General features: G+C 48.3%; 1 protein-coding gene across 1 annotated transcript in view; it reads right to left on the bottom strand.

Annotated features, from left to right (window-relative positions):
* Positions 1–1,975: 1,975 nt before the first annotated feature.
* The window catches only part of LOC123731819 (glypican-5), a 173,924-nt gene continuing 164,005 nt past the window's right edge, over positions 1,976–11,894 (bottom strand). Inside the window, exon 8 of the mRNA XM_045711244.1 lies at positions 1,976–2,140. Coding sequence (XP_045567200.1) covers positions 1,976–2,140 — 165 coding nt within the window. The remainder of the gene's footprint in view (positions 2,141–11,894) is intronic.

The following is an 11,894-nucleotide window of genomic DNA, read 5'->3' as shown; positions in this document are numbered from 1 at the left end:
CAGTGAACCAGGACAGATAGATATACACCAGAGCAGATAGATATACACCAGGGCAGATAGATATACACCAGGACAGACAGAGAGGAAGGAAGGCCACTAGCCTTGTCTGTTTAGTGTGCCAGAGGCTGAGTCCCCAACGGGCCCCTGGTCAAAGTAGGGCACTACGTAGGATAGGATACCGTTTGGGACGGAGGTCGACAAAGTGCGACAAAGCGTGTGATCGTAGCGACGGGCGGATGTTGACATACTCCCTGAGAGAGAAAGAGATTATTGTCCCACGGACTGCTGGGAAGCGGCTGATTATTTACTGCATCAGCGATCCTCGTTAAATCACGTTCAGCCTTCAAATCGTCTCTAATGATCGTTCCACAGCTACAAGAGCTACGCTGTTATAACGGTCTTCTGTAATCTGACCTGAGATCAGCTGAGACAGCTGAGATATCTATCTGTCAAGTTTACCTACGCTATTATAACGGTCTTCTGTAATCTGACCTCAGATCAGCTGAGACAGCTGAGATATCTATCTGTCAAGTTTACCTCACGCTATTATAACAGTCTTCTGTAATCTGACCTGAGATCAGGTGTTAGAGTTACCAAGCTGAGCTATGCTATTATAACGGTCTTCTGTAATCTGACCTGAGATCAGCTGAGACGGCTGAGATATCTATCTGTCAAGTTGTCTTCTGTAATCTGACCTCAGATCAGGTGTTAGAGTTACCAAGCTGAGCTATGCTATTATACCGGTCTTCTGTAATCTGACCTCAGATCAGGTGTTAGAGTTACCAAGCTGACCTATGCTATTATTCCGGTCTTCTGTAATCTGACCTGAGATCAGGTGTTAGAGTTACCAAGCTGACCTATGCTATTATTCCGGTCTTCTGTAATCTGACCTGAGATCAGGTGTTAGACATGTTACCAAGCTGACCTATGCTATTATAACGGTCTTCTGTAATCTGACCTGAGATCAGGTGTTAGACTGGGACAACAGGTGAGACGTGTTACCAAGCTGAGTTGGTTAAACTCACTCTTCAGATGGATCGGTAACATCCAATTTCGCAGCTGGCTAAGTTGTTTCCAGAGAGAGAGAGACAGACGGAGGACGTGAGGAAGGAAACTAAGAGAGAGAGACAGAGGACGTGAGGAAGGAAACTAAGAGAGAGACAGACAGAGGACGTGAGGAAGGAAACTAAGAGAGAGAGACAGAGGACGTGAGGAAGGAAACTAAGAGAGAGAGAGACAGAGGACGTGAGGAAGGAAACTAAGAGAGAGAGAGACAGAGGACGTGAGGAAGGAAACTAAGAGAGAGAGAGAGAGAGACAGACGGAGGACGTGAGGAAGGAAACTAAGAGAGAGAGACAGAGGACGTGAGGAAGGAAACTAAGAGAGAGAGAGACAGAGGACGTGAGGAAGGAAACAGAGAGAGAGAGAGACAGAGGACGTGAGGAAGGAAACTAAGAGAGAGAGAGAGAGACAGACGGAGGACGTGAGGAAGGAAACTAAGAGAGAGAGAGACAGAGGACGTGAGGAAGGAAACTAAGAGAGAGAGAGAGACAGACAGAGGACGTGAGGAAGGAAACTAAGAGAGAGAGACAGACAGAGGACGTGAGGAAGGAAACTAAGAGAGAGACAGACAGACAGAGGACGTGAGGAAGGAAACTAAGAGAGAGAGAGAGACAGACAGAGGACGTGAGGAAGGAAACTAAGAGAGAGAGAGACAGAGGACGTGAGGAAGGAAACTAAGAGAGAGACAGACAGACAGAGGACGTGAGGAAGGAAACTAAGAGAGAGAGAGAGACAGACAGAGGACGTGAGGAAGGAAACTAAGAGAGAGAGAGACAGACAGAGGACGTGAGGAAGGAAACAGAGAGAGAGAGAGAGACAGAGGACGGAGGAAGGAAACTAACGTGCTGCCGTAAACAGAGTGAATGAACGAGGCTGAAACCTGTAGTAGTCGAAGGTCAGAGGCGACTTACGTTTAGAGGCCGTCACGACCTTCCTCTTGACCTCTCCACCCCCCTGATCCGCCACACCCATCCTCGTCGTCACAGTCTCCGCTGTAGCCACGCCCCTCACCATTGCCGCTTCCTGTTTCGATCAGATCCAACGTTCCAAACTTGGGGATGGACTTCCCCTGCAGCAGCTGGAACAGGAAGAGACTGAACACTTAGTCTGCCTCCCCAAACAACACCCTATTCCCTATGTAGTGCACTACTTTAGACCAGGGCCCTATAGAACCCTATTCACTATATATATAGTGCACTACTTTAGACCAGGGCCCTATAGAACCCTATTCCTATATAGTACACTACTTTAGACCAGGGCCCTATAGAACCCTATTCCCTATATAGTGCACTACTTTAGACCAGGGCCCTATAGAACCCTATTCCCTATATAGTACACTACTTTAGACCAGGGCCCTATAGAACCCTATTCCCTAGATAGTGCACTACTTTAGACCAGGGCCCTATAGAACCCTATTCCCTATATAGTGCACTACTTTAGACCAGGGCCCTATAGAACCCTATTCCCTATATAGTGCACTACTTTAGACCAGAGCCCTATAGAACCCTATTCCCTATATAGTGCACTACTTTAGACCAGGGCCCTATAGAACCCTATTCCCTATATAGTGCACTACTTTAAACCAGAGCCCTATAGAACCCTATTCCCTATATATAGGGCACTACTTTAGACCAGGGCCCTATAGAACCCTATTCCCTATATAGTGCACTACTTTAAACCAGAGCCCTATAGAACCCTATTCCCTATATATAGTGCACTACTTTAGACCAGGGCCCTATAGAACCCTATTCCTATATATAGTGCACTACTTTAGACCAGGGCCCTATATAACCCTATTCCCTATATAGTACACTACATTAGACCAGTATCAAAGTAAAAGTATAAATCCTTTATATTAAGCAAATCAGACGGCACATTTTTATATTTAAATTTTTTATTTACGGACTCCAACACTCAGACATAATTTACAAACAAACCTCGTGTTTATTGAGTCCTCCAGATCAGAGGTTAAGGGGGGGGTACTGGCACGTCCGGGGTTAGCACCTTTAAGGGGGGTACTGTCACGTCCTGGCCAGTATAAGGGTTAATTGTTATGGTAGTTTGGTCAGGACGTGGCAGAGGGTATTTGTTTTATGTGGTTCAGGGTGGTGTATTAGTTAGGAGGGCGTTTGATTTATTATTTCCGGGTTTTGAGTTATGGTCTATAATGATGTATTTCTATGTGTAGTCTGGTTGATCTGTTTCTATGTTGAGTTAATTGGGGTGGACTTCCAATTGAAGGCAGCTGTGTGGTGTTGCCTTTGATTGGAAGTCCTATATTAGTTGGGTGTGTTTGTCTGTGTATTGGTGGGAGATTGTTCCGTGTTTAGCGTACGTAAACCTAACAGGACTGTCAGTATTTCGTGAGTTCGTTTTTGTTATTTTGTATATCCATTTTTGAGTTTATTAAATGTTCAAAATGAACTATATCAACTCTGCTGTATTTTGGTCATCTTTTTCCGACGATGATTTCACTATATCGTCCTCCGACGAAGAAAGCCCTGACAGGCGGTAGGGACGACCAGGGATGTTCTCTGTTTAGTGAGTCCTCCAGATCAGAGGCAGTAGGGACGACCAGGGATGTTCTCTGTTTAGTGAGTCCTCCAGATCAGAGGCAGTAGGGATGACCAGGGATGTTCTCTGTTTAGTGAGTCCTCCAGATCAGAGGCAGTAGGGATGACCAGGGATGTTCTCTGTTTAGTGAGTCCTCCAGATCAGAGGCAGTAGGGATGACCAGGGACGTTCTCTGTTTAGTGAGTCCTCCAGATCAGAGGCAGTAGGGATGACCAGGGACGTTCTCTGTTTAGTGAGTCCTCCAGATCAGAGGCAGTAGGGATGACCAGGGATGTTCTCTGTTTAGTGAGTCCTCCAGATCAGAGGCAGTAGGGACGACCAGGGATGTTCTCTGTTTAGTGAGTCCTCCAGATCAGAGGCAGTAGGGATGACCAGGGATGTTCTCTGTTTAGTGAGTCCTCCAGATCAGAGGCAGTAGGGATAACCAGGGATGTTCTCTGTTTAGTGAGTCCTCCAGATCAGAGGCAGTAGGGATGACCAGGGATGTTCTCTGTTTAGTGAGTCCTCCAGATCAGAGGCAGTAGGGACGACCAGGGATGTTCTCTGTTTAGTGAGTCCTCCAGATCAGAGGCAGTAGGGATGACCAGGGATGTTCTCTGTTTAGTGAGTCCTCCAGATCAGAGGCAGTAGGGATAACCAGGGATGTTCTCTGTTTAGTGAGTCCTCCAGATCAGAGGCAGTAGGGATGACCAGGGACGTTCTCTGTTTAGTGAGTCCTCCAGATCAGAGGCAGTAGGGATGACCAGGGATGTTCTCTGTTTAGTGAGTCCTCCAGATCAGAGGCAGTAGGGATGACCAGGGATGTTCTCTGTTTAGTGAGTCCTCCAGATCAGAGGCAGTAGGGACGACCAGGGATGTTCTCTGTTTAGTGAGTCCTCCAGATCAGAGGCAGTAGGGATGACCAGGGATGTTCTCTGTTTAGTGAGTCCTCCAGATCAGAGGCAGTAGGGATGACCAGGGATGTTCTCTGTTTAGTGAGTCCTCCAGATCAGAGGCAGTAGGGATAACCAGGGATGTTCTCTTGATAAGTGTGTGAATTGAACCATTTTCCTGTCCTGCTAAACATTCAAAATGTAACGAGTACTTTTGGGTGTCCGGGAAAATGTACGGAGTAAAAAGTACATTATTTTCTTTAGGAATGTAGTAAAGTAAAAGTTGTCCAAAATATAAATAGTAAAGTAAAGTACAGATACCTCCAAAAAAAAACTATTTAAGTAGTACTTTCAAGTATTTTTCCTGAAGTACATTACACCAGTGTATAATGCATATATTCCTCTGCAGTAGAGCCCCAATCAAAGAACTTTGAACTTCATCTGTATCAGGGGAAAAAAATCCCACTTAACTGAATCATTTAAATGCATGCAGGGGAGAGAGAGAGAGAGAGAGAGAGAGAGACAAGAGAGACACCCAGAGAGAGAGAGAGAGAGAGAGAGAGAGAGAGAGAGAGAGAGAGAGAGAGAGAGAGAGAGAGAGAGAGAGAGAGAGAGACAAGAGAGAGAGAGAGACAGAAGAGAGACACCCAGAGAGAGAGAGAGAGAGAGAGAGAGAGAGAGAGAGAGAGAGAGAGAGAGAGAGAGAGAGAGAGACAAGAGAGACACCCAGAGAGAGAGAGAGAGAGAGAGAGAGAGACAGACACCCAGAGAGAGAGGGACAGAGAAAGAGGGAGAGAGGGAAGCTTAGTGCTTATCAGACAGCTAGAACGGAGAGGGGATGGGGATGAGGAGGGGAGGGGAGGGGAGAGGAGAGGGAGAGGAGAGGAGAGGGAGAGGAGAGGAGAGGAGAGGAGAGGAGATGAGATGAGAGGAGAGGAGCTGGTTGGGTGAACTGCTGCTGTAATTGTCTATGCTAATTAGTTACTGTAGTGGTTAAATATTTTCAGATGAAGTGGCAGAGCTAATGGGATATTATCTCAAGGCTGAGAGGGAAGATAGAGAGAGAGAAGAGGAGGGAGGGAGGGAGAGAGGGAGGGGGAGAGAGAGAGAGAAAAGGAGGGAGGGGGAGAGAGAGAAAGGGGGAGAGAGAGAGAAGGGGGAGAGAGAGAGAGAGAGAGGGAGGGGGAGAGAGAGAGAGAAAGGGAGGGAGGGGGAGAGAGAGAGAGAGAAAGGGAGGGAGGGGGAGAGAGAGAAAGGGGGAGAGAGAGAGAAAGGGAGGAGGGGGAGAGAGAGAGGGAGGGAGGGAGAGAAGGGAGGGGGAGAGAGAGAGAAAGGGGGAGAGAGAGAGAGAGAGAGAAAGGGAGGGAGGGGGAGTTAGAGAGAGAGGGAGGGGAGAGAGAGAGAAAGGGAGGGAGGGGAGAGATATACCCACTATAGAGCTGGCCTTAGAGATACATGACAACAGGCTTCCAGTCCACACCAGTCACATCCATAGAATAAACTACACCACTATACTTGCTAAGTGCTTTTTCAAATAGAATCCTATTTCCTAAAGGTGGAACACACTTACACTATAGTGTTCTAGTTAAATCTATGGATCTGGCAGGTCTGGGACTCACAGAGGCCTATCTCTCTGGCTAACCAGGGAAAGGGAGATGTTTTTGGGCTTCTTTATGTGCACAGAGGAGGGTACCACGATAGTGTCTGGTTCACAGCCATATAAAACAGTTAACAAGAGACGGCGTGGAGTACATTAGCAGCACTCTGAAGACACATTGATATCCGAGTCCATAATTACATTCATTTGAAAAAAAAATTACATGTATTCTTGTTACCAGATGAAAACAAAGATGAAATGTCCAGAAGACATGACGGGAATATAAGAAATGAATGTCTTGCTATGTCATGATTATAACCAGTTGTCATAAATTAATGTCTTGCTATGTCATGATTATAACCAGTTGTCATAAATTAATGTCTTGCTATGTCATGATTATAACCAGTTGTCATAAATTAATGTCTTGCTATGTCATGATTATAACCAGTTGTCATAAATTAATGTCTTGCTATGTCATGATTATAACCAGCTGTCATAAATGAATGTCTTGCTATGTCATGATTATAACCAGCTGACATCCTCCAGTCTAGCTGGCTGTAACATCCTCCGGTCTAGCTGGCTGTAACATCCTCCGGTCTAGCTGGCTGTAACATCCTCCGGTCTAGCTGGCTGTAACATCCTCCGGTCTAGCTGGTTTTAACATCCTCCGGTCTAGCTGGCTGTAACATCCTCCGGTCTAGCTGGTTGTAACATCCTCCAGTCTAGCTGGCTGTAACATCCTCCAGTCTAGCTGGCTGTAACATCCTCCAGTCTAGCTGGCTGTAACATCCTCCGGTCTAGCTGGCTGTAACATCCTCCGGTCTAGCTGGATGTAACATCCTCCGGTCTAGCTGGCTGTAACATCCTCCGGTCTAGCTGGCTGTAACATCCTCCAGTCTAGCTGGTTGTAACATCCTCCAGTCTAGCTGGTTGTAACATCCTCCAGTCTAGCTGGCTGTAACATCCTCCAGTCTAGCTGGCTGTAACATCCTCCAGTCTAGCTGGCTGTAACATTCTCCAGTCTAGCTGGTTGTAACATCCTCCAGTCTAGCTGGCTGTAACATCCTCCGGTCTAGCTGGTTTTAACATCCTCCGGTCTAGCTGGCTGTAACATCCTCCGGTCTAGCTGGTTGTAACATCCTCCAGTCTAGCTGGCTGTAACATCCTCCAGTCTAGCTGGCTGTAACATCCTCCGGTCTAGCTGGCTGTAACATCCTCCGGTCTAGCTGGCTGTAACATCCTCCAGTCTAGCTGGCTGTAACATCCTCCAGTCTAGCTGGTTGTAACATCCTCCAGTCTAGCTGGTTGTAACATCCTCCAGTCTAGCTGGCTGTAACATCCTCCAGTCTAGCTGGCTGTAACATCCTCCAGTCTAGCTGGCTGTAACATTCTCCAGTCTAGCTGGTTGTAACATCCTCCGGTCTAGCTGGTTGTAACATCCTCCGGTCTAGCTGGCTGTAACATCCTCCGGTCTAGCTGGCTGTAACATCCTCCGGTCTAGCTGGCTGCAACATCCTCCGGTCTAGCTGGCTGTAACATCCTCCAGTCTAGCTGGCTGTAACATCCTCCAGTCTAGCTGTCTGTAACATCCTCCAGTCTAGCTGGCTGTAACATCCTCCAGTCTAGCTGGCTGTAACATCCTCCAGTCTAGCTGGTTGTAACAGCCTCCTGTCTAGCTGGCTGTAACATCCTCCAGTCTAGCTGGTTGTAACATCCTCCAGTCTAGCTGGTTGTAACATCCTCCAGTCTAGCTGGCTGTAACATCCTCCAGTCTAGCTGCTGTAACATCCTCCAGTCTAACAGCTTCTACCCCCAAGCCATAAGACTCCTGAACATCTAGTCAAATGGATACCCAGACTATTTGCATTGACCCCCCCCCCCCCCCTCCTCTTTTATGCTGCTGCTACTCGGTTGTCATCTATGCATAGTCACTGTAATAACTCTACCTACATGTACATACTACCTCAATTACCTCGACACCGGTACCCCCTGTATATAGCCTCCACATTGACTCTGTACCGGTACCCCCTGTATATAGCCTCCACATTGACTCTGTACCGTTACCCCCTGTATATAGCCTCCACATTGACTCTGTACCGGTACCCCTGTATATAGCCTCCACATTGACTCTGTACCGGTATCCCCTGTATATAGCCTCCACATTGACTCTGTACCAGTACCCCCTGTATATAGCCTCCACATTGACTCTGTACCGTACCCCCTGTATATAGCCTCCACATTGACTCTGTACCGGTACCCCCTGTATATAGCCTCCACATTGACTCTGTACCAGTACCCCGGAATATAGCCTCCACATTGACTCTGTACCAGTACCCCCTGTATATAGCCTCCACATTGACTCTGTACCGGTACCCCCTGTATATAGCCTCCACATTGACTCTGTACCGGTACCCCTGTATATAGCCTCCACATTGACTCTGTACCGGTACTCCCTGTATATAGCCTCCACATTGACTCTGTACCGGTACCCCTGTATATAGCCTCCACATTGACTCTGTACCGGTACCCCCTGTATATAGCCTCCACATTGACTCTGTACCGGTACCCCCTGTATATAGCCTCCACATTGACTCTGTACCGGTACCCCCCTGTATAAGCCTCCACATTGACTCTGTACCGGTACCCCCTGTATATAGCCTCCACATTGACTCTGTACCGGTACCCCCTGTATATAGCCTCCACATTGACTCTGTACCGGTACCCCCTGTATATAGCCTCCACATTGACTCTGTACCGGTACCCCCCTGTATATAGCATCCACATTGACTCTGTACCGGTACCCCCTGTATATAGCCTCCACATTGACTCTGTACCGGTACCCCCTGTATATAGCCTCCACATTGACTCTGTATCGGCCTCCCCTGTATATAGCCTCCAAATTGACTCTGTACCGGTACCCCCTGTATATAGCCTCCACATTGACTCTGTACCGGTACCCCCTGTATATAGCCTCCACATTGACTCTGTACCGGTACCCCCTGTATATAGCCTCCACATTGACTCTGTACCGGTACCCCCTGTATATAGCCTCCACATTGACTCTGTACCAGTACCCCCTGTATATAGCCTCCACATTGACTCTGTACCAGTACCCCCTGTATATAGCCTCCACATTGACTCTGTACCGGTACCCCCTGTATATAGCCTCCACATTGACTCTGTACCGGTACCCCTGTATATAGCCTCCACATTGACTCTGTACCGGTACTCCCTGTATATAGCCTCCACATTGACTCTGTACCGGTACCCCCTGTATATAGCCTCCACATTGACTCTGTACCGGTACCCCCTGTATATAGCCTCCACATTAACTCTGTACCGTACCCCTGTATATTTCCTCCACATTGACCCTGTATCGGTAACCCCTGTATATAGCCTCCACATTGACTCTGTACCGGTACCCCCTGTATATAGCCTCCACGTTGACTCTGTACCGGTACCCCCTGTATATAGCCTCCACATTGACTCTGTACCGGTACCCCCTGTATATAGCCTCCACATTGACTCTGTACCGGTACCCCCTGTATATAGCCTCCACATTGACTCTGTACCGGTACCCCCTGTATATAGCCTCCACATTGACTCTGTACCGGTACCCCCTGTATATAGCCTCCACATTGACTCTGTACCGGTACCCCCTGTATATAGCCTCCACATTGACTCTGTACCGGTACCCCCTGTATATAGCCTCCACATTGACTCTGTACCGGTACCCCCTGTATATAGCCTCCACATTGACTCTGTACCGGTACCCCTGTATATAGCCTCCACATTGACTCTGTACCGGTACCCCCTGTATATAGCCTCCACATTGACTCTGTACCGGTACCCCTGTATATAGCCTCCACATTGACTCTGTACCGGTACCCCTGTATATAGCCTCCACATTGACTCTGTACCGGTACTCCCTGTATATAGCCTCCACATTGACTCTGTACCGGTACCCCTGTATATAGCCTCCACATTGACTCTGTACCGGTACCCCCTGTATATAGCCTCCACATTGACTCTGTACCGGTACTCCCTGTATATAGCCTCCACATTGACTCTGTACCGGTACCCCCTGTATATAGCCTCCACATTGACTCTGTACCGGTACCCCCTGTATATAGCCTCCACATTAACTCTGTACCGACCCCTGTATATATCCTCCACATTGACTCTGTATCGGTACCCCCTGTATATAGCCTCCACATTGACTCTGTACCGGTACCCCCTGTATATAGCCTCCACATTGACTCTGTACCGGTACCCCCTGTATATAGCCTCCACATTGACTCTGTACCGGTACCCCCCTGTATATAGCCTCCACATTGACTCTGTACCGGTACCCCCTGTATATAGCCTCCACATTGACTCTGTACCGGTACCCCCTGTATATAGCCTCCACATTGACTCTGTACCGGTACCCCCCTGTATATAGCCTCCACATTGACTCTGTACCGGTACCCCCCTGTATATAGCCTCCACATTGACTCTGTACCGGTACCCCCCTGTATATAGCCTCCACATTGACTCTGTACCGGTACCCCCCCCCTGTATATAGCCTCCACATTGACTCTGTACCGGTACCCCCTGTATATAGCCTCCACATTGACTCTGTACCGGTACCCCTGTATATAGCCTCCACATTGACTCTGTACCGGTACCCCCTGTATATAGCCTCCACATTGACTCTGTACCGGTACCCCTGTATATAGCCTCCACATTGACTCTGTACCGGTACTCCCTGTATATAGCCTCCACATTGACTCTGTACCGGTACCCCCTGTATATAGCCTCCACATTGACTCTGTACCGGTACCCCTGTATATAGCCTCCACATTGACTCTGTACCGGTACCCCCTGTATATAGCCTCCACATTGACTCTGTACCGGTACCCCCCCCCTGTATATAGCCTCCACATTGACTCTGTACCGGTACCCCCTGTATATAGCCTCCACATTGACTCTGTACCGGTACCCCCTGTATATAGCCTCCACATTGACTCTGTACCGGTACCCCCCTGTATATAGCCTCCACATTGACTCTGTACCGGTACCCCCTGTATATAGCCTCCACATTGACTCTGTACCGGTACCCCCTGTATATAGCCTCCACATTGACTCTGTACCGGTACCCCCCTGTATATAGCCTCCACATTGACTCTGTACCGGTACCCCCTGTATATAGCCTCCACATTGACTCTGTACCGGTACCCCCTGTATATAGCCTCCACATTGACTCTGTACCGGTACCCCCTGTATATAGCCTCCACATTGACTCTGTACCGGTACCCCCTGTATATAGCCTCCACATTGACTCTGTACCGGTACCCCCTGTATATAGCCTCCATATTGACTCTGTACCGGTACCCCCTGTATATAGCCTCCACATTGACTCTGTACCGGTACCCCTGTATATAGCCTCCACATTGACTCTGTACCGGTACCCCCTGTATATAGCCTCCACATTGACTCCGTACGGTACCCCCTGTATATAGCCTCCACATTGACTCTGTACCGGTACCCCCTGTATATAGCCTCCACATTGACTCTGTACCGGTACCCCTGTATATAGCCTCCACATTGACTCTGTACCGGTACCCCCTGTATATAGCCTCCACATTGACTCTGTACCGGTACCCCCTGTATATAGCCTCCACATTGACTCTGTACCGGGTACCCCCTGTATATAGCCTCCACATTGACTCTGTACCGGTACCCCCTGTATATAGCCTCCACATTGACTCTGTACCGGTACCCCCTGTATATAGCCTCCACATTGA

The sequence above is a fragment of the Salmo salar genome, unplaced genomic scaffold (assembly GCF_905237065.1).
Source record: "Salmo salar unplaced genomic scaffold, Ssal_v3.1, whole genome shotgun sequence".
Classification (NCBI taxonomy): Eukaryota; Metazoa; Chordata; class Actinopteri; order Salmoniformes; family Salmonidae; genus Salmo; species Salmo salar.
This window is presented reverse-complemented; position numbering and strand designations above follow the sequence as displayed.